At 34.2% G+C, this 17,679-nt stretch overlaps 2 protein-coding genes and 1 long non-coding RNA gene across 5 annotated transcripts; 1 reads left to right on the top strand and 2 right to left on the bottom strand.

Annotated features, from left to right (window-relative positions):
* Positions 1-10,653: 10,653 nt before the first annotated feature.
* On the bottom strand, positions 10,654-10,950 carry LOC126765469 (uncharacterized). The gene is made up of 2 exons (XR_007668437.1): positions 10,849-10,950; positions 10,654-10,792 (listed from the first exon to the last, which is right to left on the bottom strand). It is a non-coding gene; the product is annotated as an uncharacterized LOC126765469 (long non-coding RNA).
* Positions 10,951-11,767: 817 nt separating this feature from the next.
* Positions 11,768-15,805, top strand: LOC126765204 (nonsense-mediated mRNA decay factor SMG8). Of its 3 annotated transcripts, none has more exons than XM_050482818.1 (14): positions 11,768-11,938; positions 11,993-12,131; positions 12,192-12,466; positions 12,525-12,655; positions 12,715-12,808; positions 12,867-13,038; positions 13,098-13,271; positions 13,326-13,427; positions 13,496-13,542; positions 13,593-13,692; positions 14,103-14,473; positions 14,561-15,213; positions 15,269-15,423; positions 15,483-15,805. In XM_050482818.1, exons 2-14 carry the CDS (start codon positions 12,072-12,074, stop codon positions 15,699-15,701), a joined length of 2,553 nt encoding a protein of 850 aa, XP_050338775.1. In that variant the 5' UTR covers positions 11,768-11,938; positions 11,993-12,071; the 3' UTR covers positions 15,702-15,805. The 3 variants fall into 3 exon arrangements, with proteins under 3 accessions (XP_050338775.1, XP_050338774.1, XP_050338776.1); XM_050482817.1 differs by having other exon boundaries at positions 11,768-11,934; XM_050482819.1 differs by having other exon boundaries at positions 11,768-11,934; positions 11,998-12,131.
* On the bottom strand, positions 15,716-16,438 carry LOC126765391 (protein dpy-30 homolog). Its single transcript, XM_050483122.1, has one exon. It carries the CDS (start codon positions 16,243-16,245, stop codon positions 15,946-15,948), a length of 300 nt encoding a protein of 99 aa, XP_050339079.1. The 5' UTR covers positions 16,246-16,438; the 3' UTR covers positions 15,716-15,945.
* Positions 16,439-17,679: the final 1,241 nt, after the last annotated feature.

Here is a 17,679-nt window from a genome sequence, read left to right on the forward strand (position 1 = left end):
CGGGTTCTCCTTCTCCTGGTGTTGTGCGTTCACTGCCATTCAGCAGGCTGGAGAAGTGTTCCCTCCATAATTTAAGTATGCTCTGGGCATCAGTGACTAGATCACCTTTGGGGGTTCTACAAGAGTATGCTCCGGTCTTGAAACCTTCTGTAAGCCGCCGCATTTTTTCGTAGAGTTTTCGAGCATTACCCCTGTCGGCCAGCTTATCAAGCTCTTCGTACTCACGCATTTCAGCCTCTTTCTTCTTCTGTCTGCAGATGCGTCTCGCTTCTCTCTTCAACTCTCGGTATCTATCCCATCCCGCACGTGTAGTGGTCGATCGTAACGTTGCGAGGTAGGCAGCCTGTTTTCTCTCCGCTGCGACACGGCACTCATCGTCGTACCAGCTGTTCTTTTGCACTTTCCGAAAACCAATGGTTTTGGTTGCAGCTGTACGTAAGGAATTTGAAATGCCGTCCCAAAGTTCCCTTAAACCGAGTTGTTGACGAGTGCTCTCAGAGAGCAGGAGTGCAAGCCGAGTAGAAAATCGTTCGGCTGTCTGTTGTGATTGCAGCTCCTCGACGTCGAACCTTCCTTGTGTTTGTTGGCGTGTGTTTTTTGCTGCACAGAGGCGGGTGCGAATCTTGGCTGTAACAAGATAGTGGTCCGAGTCGATGTTGGGACCTCGGAGCGCACGCACATCTAAAACACTGGAGACGTGTCTTCCGTCTATCACAACATGATCGATCTGGTTGGTAGTTTTTCGATCCGGAGACAGCCAGGTAGCTTGATGAATCTTCTTATGCTGGAATCTAGTACTACAGATAACCATATTTCGGGCCCCGGCGAAGTCAATCAGCCTCAACCCATTTGGGGATGTTTCGTCGTGGAGGCTGAATTTACCGACCATAGTGCCAAATATACCTTCTTTGCCCACCCTGGCGTTAAAGTCGCCAAACACGATTTTGCGCTCCAAGCGCTCATAGAAGGCATCTTTGGTCACATCGTCCTTCTCTTCCGTCGGGGCGTGGGCGCAAATCAGCGATATGTTGAAGAACCGGAGTGAATGATAGTACTCGGCGACGGAGTCTCTCTCCCACCACGAATCCAACACCAAACTTGCGCTCCTTTATATGGCCACTGTAGTAAATGTCACAAGGACCTACTCGTCTCAGTCCTTGTCCCGTCCATCGCATTTCTTGGATGGCGGTGATGTCAGCCTTTATTTTTGCGAGGACATCAACCAGCTGGGCAGCGGCACCTTCCCAATTATGGGTCCGGACATTCCAGGTGCATGCCCTCAAATCGTAGTCCTTATTTCGTTTGCCATGGTCATCATCAAAAGGGGGGTCTCTCATCCGAGGCTTGTTGCTTCCTTTCATTGGGGATGTTTTTTTTACGTGGCGGGTCCCAAACTTAGCGCACAACCCTATCCAGGGGATGTTTCGCCTTCTCACATTAGCTCACCTTCGAACGGATGGTCTTAGGCTACCCAGAGGATACTTTGTCAAAGACCGGAAGTAGTGAGCTGCTTGAGCCATGTGTAAAAGAATCGTTTCTGGCCACTCCCAAGTGAATGGCCATCAGAAAACTTTCCTCACTTGCGTGAACTTCTACACATGACTCCATCCTCCGTGTTGTATCTAATTGTTATAAAAATCATGTTAAGAAACGTCAAAAATTGTTCACAAAGTCTTTTGTGTACTTCCCGTAACATTTTATAAGGCTACTTAACCAAACGATTGACATGGCTTAACTCTGAAAAGGTAAACAAAGTAAAAAAATGTTGAAGTAATTCAAGAAGACGAGGTTGGAGAGGCACCTCAAACTACAGGAGAGGAGGTCATCGATGAGAAAGACGAGAAAATACAGCATTTGGAAACAGAAATGCTAGTCCGAATTGATATTGATGAAGTATTTTTTTCTTACATATGTATGTGTATTTCTTATTCTTTTTAGACAAAGGCTGAATAGTGTTGTTAGAACTTTGAATAAGTGCAAAAACGAGCAGTTAGCAGAAATTAGGATTTCCATTAAAACCTCGGAATTCCACAGAAATAATTTGGAGCAAAAACTTAGCTGCATTTTCATCAATGGCCAGGTAAGTGCCAAAATTCTAAAAAGTATTATAAATTATATTATAAACCTAAAACTACAGAAAACATTCTTATATAAAAATGTATTGATGTTAACAAATGCAAGTATGTACTAACCTACAAACTAAGTTTTTGCACTGTTTCTTATCCTAATCTAAATTCTTGATCTAAATTCCTTGATCTAAATTCCACTGACTGACCCAATTGAAAAAAATTATGACTTGGAGATTCTCAACAACGACTCAACAATTGAAAAAAAATTATGACTTGGAGATTCTCAACAACGACGGTTTTGAGAATTGGCAGGGTACATCTGGCACAAACTCGGTAAAGACAACCCCGAAATTTGTGCCAATTCAGAAAATTGTTCGTCTTATACTTGGGTGGATCACCTTTTTGAAGGAGGACTCTCAAAACCAACAGATATGTTGATGGAGCATATGAGAGCCTTGCAAGCAGTATTTGACGATGTAAATGGTACTGATTTGCATATACTTATGTACAAATTACGCCCAGAAGCACTTAGATTTAAGTAATTTTGTAAATTGTAGCTCGAAAGTAAAATAATTGTTTTTCAGAGCTAGAATGTATTTTAGGATTCGTTCCTTAAATAAAAACTTAATTGAACATACTTGCAGCAAAAAAAGAAAGTTAAATAAGACAATAAATTGATACTTGGTCACAAAATATTCAATATTTTTATTTGCATAAATGTATATGGTTGAAACAAACACAGCAAAGAGACAAAATTAAATAATACAATCAGGGTTCTCATTTACTACTCCGTAACAGCAAAATTTCTAAAATTATTGCTATGCTATGCTATCGCTACCGCTCTCACTTTGTCGGGAGCCACAGCGTAGCTTTAGCATAACAATGTAAAGTATGTGCTCTACTCTGCTCCGAGTTTTGTTAGGTAAAAAAACTATAGCTGGAGCGGGAGCAAAAAATTAAGTTCTGCGCTATGCTCTGGCGTAGCGGTAGCAAAAAATTGGGAGCGGTAGCACAGCAGAGCAAATGAAAATTTTCATGTGCTACAGCTCCCGCATGTGTTTGTTGTTTTTTTTTTTGCTATTTTCTGGCATAATATTTGAATTAATTGAATAATTCAAACAAAACAATGTTATGCAAATCATTTTGGCACTTGTTGCGTCAAGTGCCTCTATAAATCTAAAATCAAATATTTTAAGAAATATATTAATAAAGTGAATTAGATAATAATTGAATAAATTATAAAATTTTTTTTATTATGTAAAATATTTACCATTTTTATATTACCAAGAACATCATCTATTCCAAATGTATTACAATACTCAATTACTATGAATTTTCGAAATTAATTTTAACTACATATACTTTCCCCCTTTTTATATACATTAGGGTGTTTTTATTTTTTTAATTATTAATTTTGTTCGGTCCCGTCACGAAATTTCCTGGAAATACCCCAAAAAAAATTCCCTGAAAATTTTAGCCCTACATAATAACATTAAGAACTGGACCGAGGCATGTAAAAATTTTCCATAGAAAATACACTACAATCTTGGTTTTTTATCTTTAAATTCCTACAGATCAGAGGTATTTTATGGCATCGCTTTGACTTTAGACGCTGTAGCTCTTGTCAGTTATACAAAAAAATGCGAATTTCGTGGAAAAATCAGGTTTAGATACCTCGCCTTTATCTTTTGGAATACACGTGGTTAATATTCATCTACTGATTACCAGTACCAGTTTTAATCCATTGCACTGCGTATTTGCAGTTCTATTCTACCATTCCCAATATTTAGTAATTTTATAATTTTTTAGGAAGAATCAGTTTGAAATTGTACGCATATACATACTTCAATGTATATTGCAAAGAATCGAAAAGATTTCTGTATATCTAAAATTATAACAAACCTTTTTATCAACACTTCAATTATTCCGTTATATCTTTATGTTAGATATCGCGTTTGGTTTGTTATGAATGCATTTGCGTCCTTGACCAATAATCTAGCAAAGTATCCGCAGTGCCTTGACGATGAAAATTCCAATGCCATTTTTTGTTGTGATATTAAATATATCGGACGGGCTCGTCTTAAAAAAAAACTACCTGGTTAAGAAGCAAAATCAGTATAACCCATATACTAAGCATGTTTGGAAATGAAAATTTTTACTTATTTCTTTCTATTTTTGAATTACTAAAATTTTCAAATGATTCTTACATAAATTTTGAACAAATGCTTATGATTTGAAATATAATTTTTGTATTTATGAGCTGTATTGAAATATAGTATAAAGAGATAAAATGTATCCTATGTCCTTACCCTGCTTCTAAACTACCTCCCCACAAATTTGAAGCCAAATCGGTTCAGCCGTTCTTGAGTTATAAACGACTTTCTTTTATATACCAACTTGTACCATAAGGTTGGTACGCAGCTCTCAAGTAATTGCTCAAGAAAAAAAATACATTATTTCTCAAGTAATTTTGGCAGCTGGTTACGCATTGTGAATGATCTACATTAGAAGAGCAAGAGAGAATAAACAAAGAAAACAAACTTTGTGCGTAATATGTATGTGTGTATGTATATGGTAACATAAATATTTTCATTGAGATTTAAGAAATGTTGTTGATGATTGGTAGGTTTTATACAACATTTCAAAATGGAATATACTTCATAATAATGATTTCAACTAATTTAGGATGAATTTGACGATTACTTCGAATTTCCTTCAAGAAACAATTGTTGATTTGATGTTTCTTCGCAAAACAAGGTTTGCCATATTCACATTTTACTGAAAAAAAGTATCAAAAATTGGTACTAGATTTCTTGAGAGCTGCGTACTAGCACAAGTAAATTTGTCGCAGGAAAGTATCTTGACCGTTTCTTAAGCGTTTTTTTATATGAAGTTTTTACGTTTCTTGAGAGCTGCGTACTAAGCTTTAAATGTAAAACACCCAATAGCAAAAAAAGAAAAAAAAACAACAAACACATTCGGGAGCTGTAGCACATGAAAATTTTCATTTGCTCTGCTGTGCTACTGCTCCCAATTTTTTGCTACCGCTACGCCAGAGCATAGCGCAGAATTTAATTTTTTGCTCCCGCTCCAGCTATAGTCAGGAATAATGGGATGCCCAACTCTCCTGTCTCTGGAAATGTGAGAGCCGCTCACCTACCGAACTTTGACAGTTGACTGGATTGGGTAGGTTTTGACGTTTTGCAATTGGAATGACTGGAACGGCCAGATTGAAATTATACGAAAAATATATGTGAACGGAGAAATTTGTTGCCGCCGTTCAAGATCGTTAATAAAAATTTAAAACAAAGAAAAGCAAAGAAAATGCGAAATTTAAACATATTTCATGAAACGTTTTGTAATTTGATGCATAATAGAAATCATTTTCTATTACAAATGATTAAAAACATTCATTAATTGACAAGTAACAGGCTTAATTCACCTTATTAAGTATTGAAAAATCGAAAGTCAGTTGTTTTAATATATCATAAAATCATAAAAAAGGATTTAAGTGGTATCGCCACATATTAAAAGTCCAATATATAATAATTTGCAATCGTAATAAACGTTGGGCGTTTTAATTTAAATGCCCAAAAATTCTTATTTTGTTCGATGTGGCCGCAATGGAAAATGTTATAAAAAACGCTTATTTTGAGGCGCTCTCACACTGGAATAAGTTGGGCATCCCATTATCCCTGCTATAGTTTTTTACCTAACAAAACTCGGAGCAGAGTAGAGCACATACTTTACATTGTTATACTAAGGCTACGTTGTGGCTCCCGACAAAGTGAGAGCGGTAGCAAGAGTAAAATGAAATGCTACGAGAGTAGCGTAGTTTTTCAAACGCTGAATACAATGAAAATACAATTAAATGAAAATGTAGGTAAATGTTCACTATATAATATTCACTTATATTAATGATAACTTTTGATGATAATCATGTTTTTGAATACAAAATTGCTTCTTATTGCAAAGAAAAACAAACTGAAAATCAGCTGATTGTACGTTGGCAGAGAACGTATAATATAGAGAAGGTTCAGGGTGTGCCGATTGTCAAAATGTTCCTCTTTTTGGAGGGGTTGAGTTTTCTATTAGTGGATCTCACCACAAAAATATTATTAGCGGATTTCACCAATATTTAACATGAAGGGGTCGAAAATAGCAGAATTGAGCATTTTCATTGTTAAAGCTTAGTACGCAGCTCTCAAGAAACGTAAAAACTTCATATAAAAAAACGCTTAAGAAACGGTCAAGAAGCTTTCCTGCGATAAATTTACTTGTGCTAGTACGCAGCTCTCAAGAAATCTAGTACTAATTTTTAATACTTTTTTTCAGTAAAATGTGAATATGGCAAACCTGGTTTTGAGAAGAAACATCAAATCAACAATTGTTTCTTGAAGGAACATCGAAGTAATCGTCAAATTCATCCTAAATTAGTTGAAATCATTATTATGAAGCATATTCCATTTTGAAATGTTGTATAAAACCTACCAATCATCAACAACATTTCTTAAATCTCAATGAAAATATTTATGTTACCATACACATACACACATACATATTACGCACAAAGTTTGTTTTCTTTGTTTATTCTCTCTTGCTCTTCTAATGTAGATCATTCACAATGCGTAACCAGCTGTCAAATTACTTGAGAAATAATGTATTTTTTTTCTTGAGCAATTACTTGCGAGCTGCATACCAACCTAAAATGAGAAAAGTGATGCTAATTTCAATGTTTACAAATGTACGCTTACAGATTCGCGTATTTGCAATGCGCAAACGACTATGGATATCATTTATAGATATTCTCCATATATTTGTAAACAAAGCTCAAATGTATATACATACATATGTATGTAAGTGCAATTTGACCAATTTAATGATGAATTCCAGATTTAACTGTTGAAATGTATAATTAAGTAATATTTGTAATATTACTTAAATATTTAATCAATATAATTATAATTAATATATGTATGTTTTTTAAGTTATATATTTATATACATATGTATTTATTTACTTTGGGCATTTGAAGTTTTGATAAAAGGTTGGTACGCAGCTCTCAAGTAATTGCTCAAGAAAAAAAATACATTATTTCTCAAGTAATTTTGACAGCTGGTTACGCATTGTGAATGATCTGCATTAGAAGAGCAAGAGAGAATAAACCAAGAAAACAAACTTTGTGCGTAATATGTACGTGTGTATGTGTATGGTAACATAAATATTTTCATTGAGATTTAAGAAATGTTGTTGATGATTGGTAGGTTTTATACAACATTTCAAAATGGAATATACTTCATAATAATGATTTCAACTAATTTAGGACGAATTTGACGATTACTTCGAATTTCCTTCAAGAAACAATTGTTGATTTGATGTTTCTTCGCAAAACAAGGTTTGCCATATTCACATTTTACTGAAAAAAAGTATCAAAAATTAGTACTAGATTTCTTGAGAGCTGCGTACTAGCACAAGTAAGTTTGTCGCAGGAAAGTATCTTGACCGTTTCTTAAGCGTTTTTTTATATGAAGTTTTTACGTTTCTTGAGAGCTGCGTACTAAGCTAAAATCGTAAAAGCCATATGCATATACATAATTATGTGTACATGTAAACAGATTTTAAAAACCGTGCGCATAAAGTTCACATATACATATATGTATGTAATTTTGTGTTCATGTAAACAAATTTGAAAGAATCTTGTAAATTTGTCTACACACAACTTTATGTGTAAATATATACACCCATTGTTTCATATAAAAACTCCGTTGTCACGGACAACCAATGAGCTGTGCCGAAAAAAATAAACGAATGGCCGCCGTTTGTCACCGCTTCCCTTGCCGCTGTACAGCTCCGCCAACAAACCAGCGTAAATACATATGTATGTTTGTGCGTGAGCTTGCATACATATCGACGCAGCTGCGAAAAAATATTTCAGAATTACAAAATATTGTTCACATTCCTTGACAAATACAGTCAATCCCGGTTAGGTGCCACAATCAAAGATACCGAATTTTTTGGTTTGTCAAAAATAAAAATATAATATGGTACATAAGCGAGTGCGGATACTTAAGTGTGTCGTACTTAAACAATAATTTCTATGTATTTCAAAAAACAAACCGTGAGATGCAGCAAGATATAATATATGTAGGCTGTTAAGAGTGATGAGGGAGGGATTTGATTTTCATTTAAGCGGAGTACTACTTAGCCGGGATTGACTGTACACATGAATCAGAGGAATATTGAATATTTTCTTTGAAAAATTTCTTGAATTGAAAATCTACAAATAATCTATGTTGTCAATTTTATTCTAAAATATTTTAATACTTATTTTTGCGTGGTTGACACTTTTTCCTTCTCATACATTTCAGAAATACATATATTCAATTTATGATTTTTAGATTTTGAAATCGTCGCGAAAAAATGCTTGTAGGCAAGGCATGCTCGGGGAGATGTAATGGCGTCTGCTTTTATGAATGAATCGAATATGCTTTTTGAAAATACGTTTGCGTTCATGAATGAAACTTTTGTTGTTGTGTAATTTACTATAAATTTTGACGTCGAAATTCGGCTGCCATATTGGTTTCTGATGCTTTTTCAAACGATTGTTGTTTTTGTAGAACAATATTTGTAATTTTTGTGGGTGATATATTCACATGTGTACGCATATAAATATGTACATATGTATGTTGTGTATGCATTATTTGTGTGGGAATGTCGTACGCACATATTTACATGTCTACGCATATACATAAGTGTGTATGATGAAGCTTGAGGCGATTGTAGAACAATATTTGTAATTTTTGCGGGTGACATATCCACATGTGAACGCATGTATGTAAGTATGTTTGTTGTATTGTTTGTGTAGGAATGTCATACGCACATATTTACATGTGTACTCATATTGTAAGTATGTATGATGATTTTTGAGACTATTGTTGTTTTTCCAGATAAACGTTTGTATTTTTTGATTTACATGCGTACGCATACATATGTGTGTATATTATTTGTGTGAGAATGTCATACGTACATACATACATACATATGTGTGTACGTAAATATAGAGAAACGCGCGCTTTTTATATTACTGATAAATGATAATATCTTAATTTGAAATTGATTTGTACTTGCATACATACCTATCTCCAGGATAGATGCGTATGAAAGTTTTAAATGATAAGAGGTATGATTTCATATATTATTATGGTAATATATTATGTTTTTAGGATATTACGATAATATTTCATATATGTACTTATATAGCATATGTACATATATACATGCATACGAAATTATATTATATTATCAAAGATAAGGAATGTTTAAAACGTAGCTCATTTGCTCATTAACTACAAATATTACCATGAAAATAGCAGGATTTAATAATAATGTTATAAATTTTGCATGAATTCACAAAAATTCGCAAAATTATATTCATATCAATTGATATGATGGCATGTAAACGTATAAAAATATAAGCCAAAAGGCCAACAGGCGTCTGTAAAAGCAATGTATATTTCTGAGCATAATTTTCATTGAATTCTCAGCTCTGTTCACTCAATTCTTTTAAAATTTCTCCTGCCGAGCCAAAAGTGGTAAAATCCCCTAATAGAAAATTCATGGCTCTTGACAGTTTACACGCTTGTCCGTAGTTGAACCTTCTCTATATTATACGTTCTCTGACGTTGGTCAAAGTGTAAACACATAGACGGCGACAGACTGCAAACTACATCTGTCAAATATTAAAATACACACGTTCTTAAGGGCAGTGTTATTTTGACAGCTGCACGACTACACGACTGCAGGCCGACAGTTGTCGTTCTCGCTAACTTCAATATCCTCCTATTTTTGCCAACGACAGTAGGACGACAGTAGAGTTGACAGTAGAATGGAAGATAGAAAGAGGAGGTAGAGTGGTGATGCCACTAATATGTAAAAAGTAAAATTATTCACAGCTCTAACAAACTTGATGTTATTTTACAAATAAAAGCATAAAATAGCTATATTATAGCTCTATTATATCATTTGTAATAGCAATTGATAATTTAAAGCAAAAATATTTACCTATTTACTTATTTTTTGCATAAAAAATTTCACTTTGAACAATATATTAAAATTTCATTGAAGTGAAAGGTATTAGTATGGCCACAACGAAATTGTGTACATACAAAATGGACAACTGCGTTGTTTTGTGTACATGCCGGCCATTGTGTTGTTGTTGCTTCTCAAAATGTACATGTAGTAAGATGAACAACGACGTTTTCAGTTCACAGTCGTGCCGCTGCAGTCTGTCGTAGCCATTGTGTTTACACTTTCAACCGTGACGTAGATGCGCAGAACGAACGAAATTTAAACTCGTTATTGCGCAATCTTGTTTCTATGTTTGCGATTACATGAGGCAACTTTAGTTGCTAATTCTCGGGCGATTCTCTTTTGCTGCCGCCCATTACCTTCACACGAGCAACTTGTGTTGCGCAACTCTGCTCGAGTTTTTTTCTCATTCTCTTTCACTTTACTTTAACCCATTGTCTCTTCTTTTTCCTTATAGGTATTTGGGCCACTCTATCACATATATTAATCAGCTCTGTCAATTAAGAAATACATTTTATTTATTAAAACAAAGATATATCACCCTTTTTACTATCGTCTGAATCAATAAGTATGGCTTCCTCCATACATTTCACAATATCTTTAATTAATTCGATTTTTTCCTCATACTCCATTTTCTAAAATATTTATATTATATTATGAATATTTGTATACATATTTGCAAATTACTTACCAAAAGATGAAATTAAATTTTTTAAATATATTCAAAATATTAATTTCAAAAAAATATACGCAAATGCAACTATGTACTACGAAAGAAAGAACACGAATGCCGAAAAACGCCGCAGCGAACTGCTACGAATAAGAACACAAAGCGAGTTGCTGAACACTGGAAACTCTGCGCGATTCCCCTCTCCTCGTCGCCCCCTCGCCTATAAACCAAGAGTTGCCGCAACAAAAGTTGCCTCGTGTGATAAGGCTCTATTATTCTTGTTAGAGTCTTATCACACGAAGCAACTTTTGTTGCGGCAACTCTTAGTTTAGGGGCGAGGGGGCGACGAGGAGAGGAGAATCGCGCCGAGTTTTGTTCAGCAATCGCTTTGTGTTCTTATTCGTAACAGTTCGCTGCGACGTTTTTCGGCATTCGTGTTCTCTTTCGTAGTACATAGTTGCATTTGCCATCTTTTGGTAAGTAATTTGCAAATATGTATACAAATATACATAATATAATATAAATATTTTAAAAAAATGGAGTATGACGAAAAAATCGAATTAATTAACGATATTGTGAAATGTATGGATGAAGCCATACAAATTGATTCAGACGATAGTAAGAAGGGTGATATATCTTTGTTTTAATAAATAAAATGTATTTCTTAATTGACAGAGATTAATATATGTATGTGATAGAGTGGCCCAAATACCTATAAGCGAAATGGGTTAAAGTAAAGAGTAGACAAAAAGTAAAGTGAAAGAGAATGAGAAAAAACCTCGAGCAGAGTTGCGCAACACAAGTTGCTCGTGTGAAGGTAATGGGCAACAGCAAAAGAGAATCGCCCGAGAATAAGCAACAAAAGTTGCTTCATGTAATCGTACACTTATAAAATTGTAGGTAAGGAAACAGATATAAATTGAAACGATTTACTATTGTGAATATTAGAACTGTCTCAGCTGTAGAAAACTGTTGTTGATGTTGTATGATTTGGTATTTGCTTTTTAAGTTTAGATAAACATAATTTATTTATTAGTTAGTTGTAACAGTAAGGAAGATGCCTGAATATCAAAGTTGGAAGTTTCCTAACATTCCCACAGACTTGGGGTAGGTAAATATTTATAATATTATCATTTTTATCATCAAATGTAAAAAATATTTCCAGCGAAGACTTTTTCCAAAACGATGAAAAATTAGTTGTGGTTGGTGTAATAGGAAAGTCGGCATTTTCGGACTGTAATAAAATGGTATCGCTAGGCATTTTGGACAGTGATCCTAGTATGTTGGAACATGAACCGAAAGAGGTAAGCTGCAAACACAATTGTATAAATGTATACACTTATTAATCAATTTGTTGCATTAAGGGCACCATCCAATTCTACTATAATCGTAAGAAGTCAATACTCTTTTTACACTTTGAAACAACATTTGATACAGCATGTATGCAGGGAATGCTCGAAGTTGATATAACTCGTAATACTTATGGTCATTTTTTGTTATTTAATCAGCGCGTGCGTAACCGTTTTGGACGGATGTTGCTTTTTGCAACACAGGTTTGTCACTTAATAGTCTTTGTTGAGTTAAGTGTCACTTTCGATGCGTCGTTGTTGTCGCTTTTCAGAGCTTTAAAAATTATAAGGTATGAAACTACCAACATTTGAAATATTTTGTGACGAAATTGAATCATTTAAAAATAGGGACAAATACGTATTAAAATTCTTACCAAAACTCGTTAAAAATTCGAGCACTGGTACATTTTTGGGCAAATCTGCGCGTCTGTGTACACCACGTATACTATTTATCTTTGAAAACTACCCGGATGGTTATGGTAAATTGATGAAATAATGGGGAAATGAAAGCGAAAAGTAATTTCATCCTATTTTATAGAAAAATCATCTGAATGCATTTCTAAATTAGAATTTGAAGTGGAGGATAGTATTTACAAGATGCTGCGTAATGAATTTATCATTACTAACAACAGGTTTTTGTTTTTGACGTAATATAATTACAAATTTTATCATAAAGTTTTTAACCTGCAGCGCGATGTCACTTTTTTCTATCCCGAGCAATAAGCGGTTTGTATATTATAACACCGATTCATTGATACGCAAAGATCCCTTGATAAAATCAATATCACTCCTACAAACCTTCTTACAAAAATGTAATTTTAAAGAAGAAGAAGATGATCTTGAAGATTTGAGACCATTCAAGGTGAGAAAAATTTCGAATAATCATGTAATTATTTGTAACTAAACACATTTTACTGATAGGGATTTGGAAAACCATTAATACAATGCAATACAGAACATAAACAACATACGGTCAACGAAACCCATCGCAAAAAACGTAATTTTATGGATTTGCTAATGGATCATGTCGATGAGGCACTTGAAATGGGTTTTGATGATAGCTCAACTAAATTTAAAGGCAAGAATCACTTTGTGGTACGCATAGATGGACTATACTTCTTGAAAAGGAAGTTAAATTTGTTTTTATAGATACTTTCAACTAAAGAATGGTACGATACTTTCAAAATGTTGCATAAAATTTTCATCGAAAATCCAGATAATCCGAAATTCGAGGCCAACGATTTAGATTATGTAATTAATAGCTCTTTTACCCATTCAATGGAGGATAATTGATAACGGTTATTTGTATTTGATTTCAGAAATCATATTTGGAAAGTTTCAATAAAATAATGGACATAGATGATGAGTAAGTATCAAAATTTAAAAATGCTTTGAATTAAAAATACAATTTTTCAGATTTTTTAACGCTTGTTGTGATATTGGCTTACAAAAAGCGTTTGCTATGTACAATAATCCAGCATTGACACATTACAGCAATACAGTACATAAAAAATTGGTAAATTATCATCAGCTTTATCACGCAATCCATCGTAGCAAAGCTCCGAATACGAATTTCCGCTACGAATACGCATAATTGGCTTTCACTGAATCCATGTGAATGCGAAACTTTTGTTATTAGAATTAATTTTGATATTTCAAAATAAGCTAGGTAGAACAAAAAATTTAAATGCTGATAAGTAAAACTGAAATTGTTTATATTCAAATTGAATTTACGAACAAAGTATGGATCCGTTAACTGCAACTCTACGAATTGTGAACTTACGTTCGGAATGGTTCGAATTGTATGAAAGCAATTTCGTATCTTTCCCGAAAAAACAGTATACAATGGATTGCGTGATAGGGCTGCATATTTCAACCTTATATGTTTCAGTATATTTATTACAGTGGACTTTGTAATTTGTTAAGGTTGACGAAGCTGTTACTTTATATATGAAGTATGCTCGAGGTACTCGAACTGCTGTAAACGAAAATAAACTTCGAGAAATGTGTGAGCGATGTTGGCGAAATGGTAAACAACAATGTGAAGTTCCCAGTTTACGCGGTAACCCCTGCATACTACCCAAACACATTGTTAAGGAACTTTCAGAGCACAGTAGTGCACATGTATTCATCTCTACCTGTAATTGTGGTAGAACGCAAGGCAGACGTGAAGATCCCTATACCATTAGGCACGCTAATTATGAATTCTATCAATACATGGCAAATAATTGTAATTTATGTGCTAAAGTGAAACAAGTGCATTTTCCTGTTTTTGAACCTTCTATTAATGATTACAGGTTAGTAATAAGTATTAAACTAATACATATATTTTCTAAAAGTTTTGAGTTAATGTTTGAATATGTATATTAATTTAATTCATACAGGGCTGCAGAATTCGAAATTGCCTTCCCCAAACTATCGATACAAGACTCAATCGATTTAGTTCAGGATCATAATTTACCCTCTCCTAAATCCGTTGCCTCAGATGAGTGTTCTCAGCCACTTACTGCATCGCAAGGCACACATACCAATCTCAGTTTAGTTTCCACTGATGAACTGAATAAAATTGGTGTTGATGCTGATATACCAAGCTCAGATGAGTCGCTAAATGAATTAATAATACAAGTAAAGGATAAAAATACACAAAAAGCTGAGGATAGGGAACGTAGTATTTACAGGCAACCATCTACAACAGAATATTTACCTGGTATGGTGCATACTGAGTCTCCTCCAGGTTTGCTTCCGCGTTTTCCTAGCTGGTCGCTAGTTTGTGTAGGACCCAGTTCCGTTTACAGTCACAACACAGGATTATTGGAGCACTTTCAAAGTGGATTTCTTTCGGGTGCTAATTTTTTGCTTCCGTGGGATGTGCATGTACGGCTGGAGCATTCAGCTTCTTGGGCATATGAAAAAACCCGTATTCGAAAAATGGGTGAAGTACACATTTTGAAGATATTTGTTGGATGTGAGTATGAGTGCCCCCGTGGGCATAGATTTATGATGAGTTCGGCGGACAAGATTTTGCGAGGTGGTTCAGGTAAGGAAAGGCGAATCATTTATGAAGTTTTTATCTTATGTTCTTTTTATTATAGGCATTTTACGCGACAGTGGAAGCAAAGTCGTCTATAATAATATGCCCTTATATTTTCCATGCCCTTGTCGATCACATAAAGCAGATGTGGCACAATTAATGCGTGTTCACGTGGTAACACCTAAGGCACCTGTGAATGTAATTCTAGATCCGAAGGTATTGTTAAATTAATAGTATATCGTAATTTTAATTAGTACGGTTTTTAACGTTATTAGGTGCGAACTGGCGAGCGAGAATATATATTCAGTATGGGGATGCCAAATCCGCCAAGGTTAACTCAAAGCGCCTATTGGATTCTACGTCTTCCATACACATATCAAGGAGACGAAGGACCAATAACTCCTCCAAATGAAATAACAACTGCTAACGCTCTTAGTTACGGATGCCTATTGGCCGGTATGTTTGGAGTCAGTGAAACGGAATTAGATGACTGAGATACATACATATATACATTTTTATTTAAATTTAAACAAATATTTTTATTATGCAAAGCCAGATATTTTATAAAATACATGATAAATACAATGTCAGATTTCAATTGTTGACGCTTCAAAATTATTGAGGTAATCCAGCATGTAGTTACAAAAATTGAAATTCATCTTAAACTACAAATTTTTAGTTTTCAGATGAGTATTACCTTAATTCATTGCAAACATCTAATTGTGATATTTCCATTATTTAAATGTTTTCTGGTATTGATTCCTCGCAACGGTTTTTGTTCTTCAGAAGATATGCCGCCAAAAAACTAATAGGATCTGCAGGTCGTTCTCGCGCTAACGTCTGTAATCCGTGTAATAATATCGGCGCTACTGTTTGATCTAAATATTGGCGTGTGGGTAGTGAACTCAGATCGGGACGGGGTCTTTTACATTGAGGTTGCGCGGCTGATTGTAGATTGGTTGCTGCGGATTGAGCATCACCTTGAGTCTGTTGATCAGGAGCAGGTTGTGGGGTAGTTGATCTGTCATTTTTTTCCATAACTATAATTGCTCAAATTATTATTTTCTAAGTTGTTAAGCAATTAACAAATATCGCAGTTTATTAGAAACGAATGCAATTTTCCAAATTGTATTTATTAGTTTTGATGTAAAATCCAGTGTGAAATGTCAATAAAGTCAGAACGTAAAAGTTCACAATAGAAAACATAATTTCGATACGGTAACCAAGCATCCAATTCGGTGTAAAAATAAAAAATACTTCTTCTGAATACACCAGCAATTCAGAATTTACATTTAAAACGTTTATACCGTACAGTTCCAGCAAAATCTTCCTTAGCACCAAGAGAAAATATTGGTATTTAAAAGCATGTATGAAATGAATCTAAAATTTCAATAGTCAGAATTATGCAAATATTAAGTAACTCTTCTCATAGAGTTAACAGTTAATATTCTGGAAACGCTGGTTAAAAATATTTAAAACATGTGAATTGGTCATATAAATGATATTAACCGTGCGATTCTGTACTGTGATACAGTCTCAAGTCTCTAAATTTGAGATTTTAAGTTAAATTTCTTATAAATTTATCAAGATTTCGCCATACAAAAATGACAGTTCAAAATCACTTCATCGGAGTGATTTGAAACTGATCCACGTTAAATCTCTCTGTGCGACTCTGATTTTGCGCCATCAACTTGTCAGCATTGGAAATCTACTATATTATCACAGCTAATTCAGACACTACAAAGGGAAAAAAATGTAAACAAGCAAATTTTTTTTAGAGTAATGCATCTAATTTCACCTGAAAATCGACTTCCCAAATGAAAAAATACGTCCATTATTTCCATTATGTGGAAAATATTTAAAAGAATGCGGCTTTTATTACAAAATACCATATGGCAATGTTTTGTTTTGATAAATATTGAGCGAAGTAAATTTTTGAATGGCAAAAACAGCTGTTTTTTCATCTTTTCAACGGCAGAGAGAACGGACTGAGTAGTGAACGTAATTAATAGCGGGATTCTGTACCCAGTCTCTAGTCTCTATTTGAGACATTTTGAGGTAAAGTCTCAATTTGTGACTAGTTACTATTCACTAACCAGTCTCTAGAGTTAGTCTCAAAATATTGCTAGTAGGTCGCAAAACTAAAAAGAACTCTTGTCTGTCATTTTGAATGTACTGAATAGAGATCATCATAGATATTAATCGATTGTCGTTTTTTTATATTTTGTAAGCAACTAAAACACGAAAAGGTTAAAAATAAATCAATTTTAGATAAACTTCGTAAATATTATGATACAGAGTGAACATGTATTTTTATTTTTATTGATAATTGTGTTTTTTGACTATGTTATAGAAAATTTAATATTTGTTATCGACATATTTATTTTCATTCAAGTGTAAAAACATCTCAGAATAGCGAAATGTAATAGATTTTGTGACTGTCACTTACAGAATACTTAAATCGTCTCAAGT

This window comes from Bactrocera neohumeralis, unplaced genomic scaffold (assembly GCF_024586455.1).
Source record: "Bactrocera neohumeralis isolate Rockhampton unplaced genomic scaffold, APGP_CSIRO_Bneo_wtdbg2-racon-allhic-juicebox.fasta_v2 cluster10, whole genome shotgun sequence".
NCBI classification, from domain to species: Eukaryota; Metazoa; Arthropoda; class Insecta; order Diptera; family Tephritidae; genus Bactrocera; species Bactrocera neohumeralis.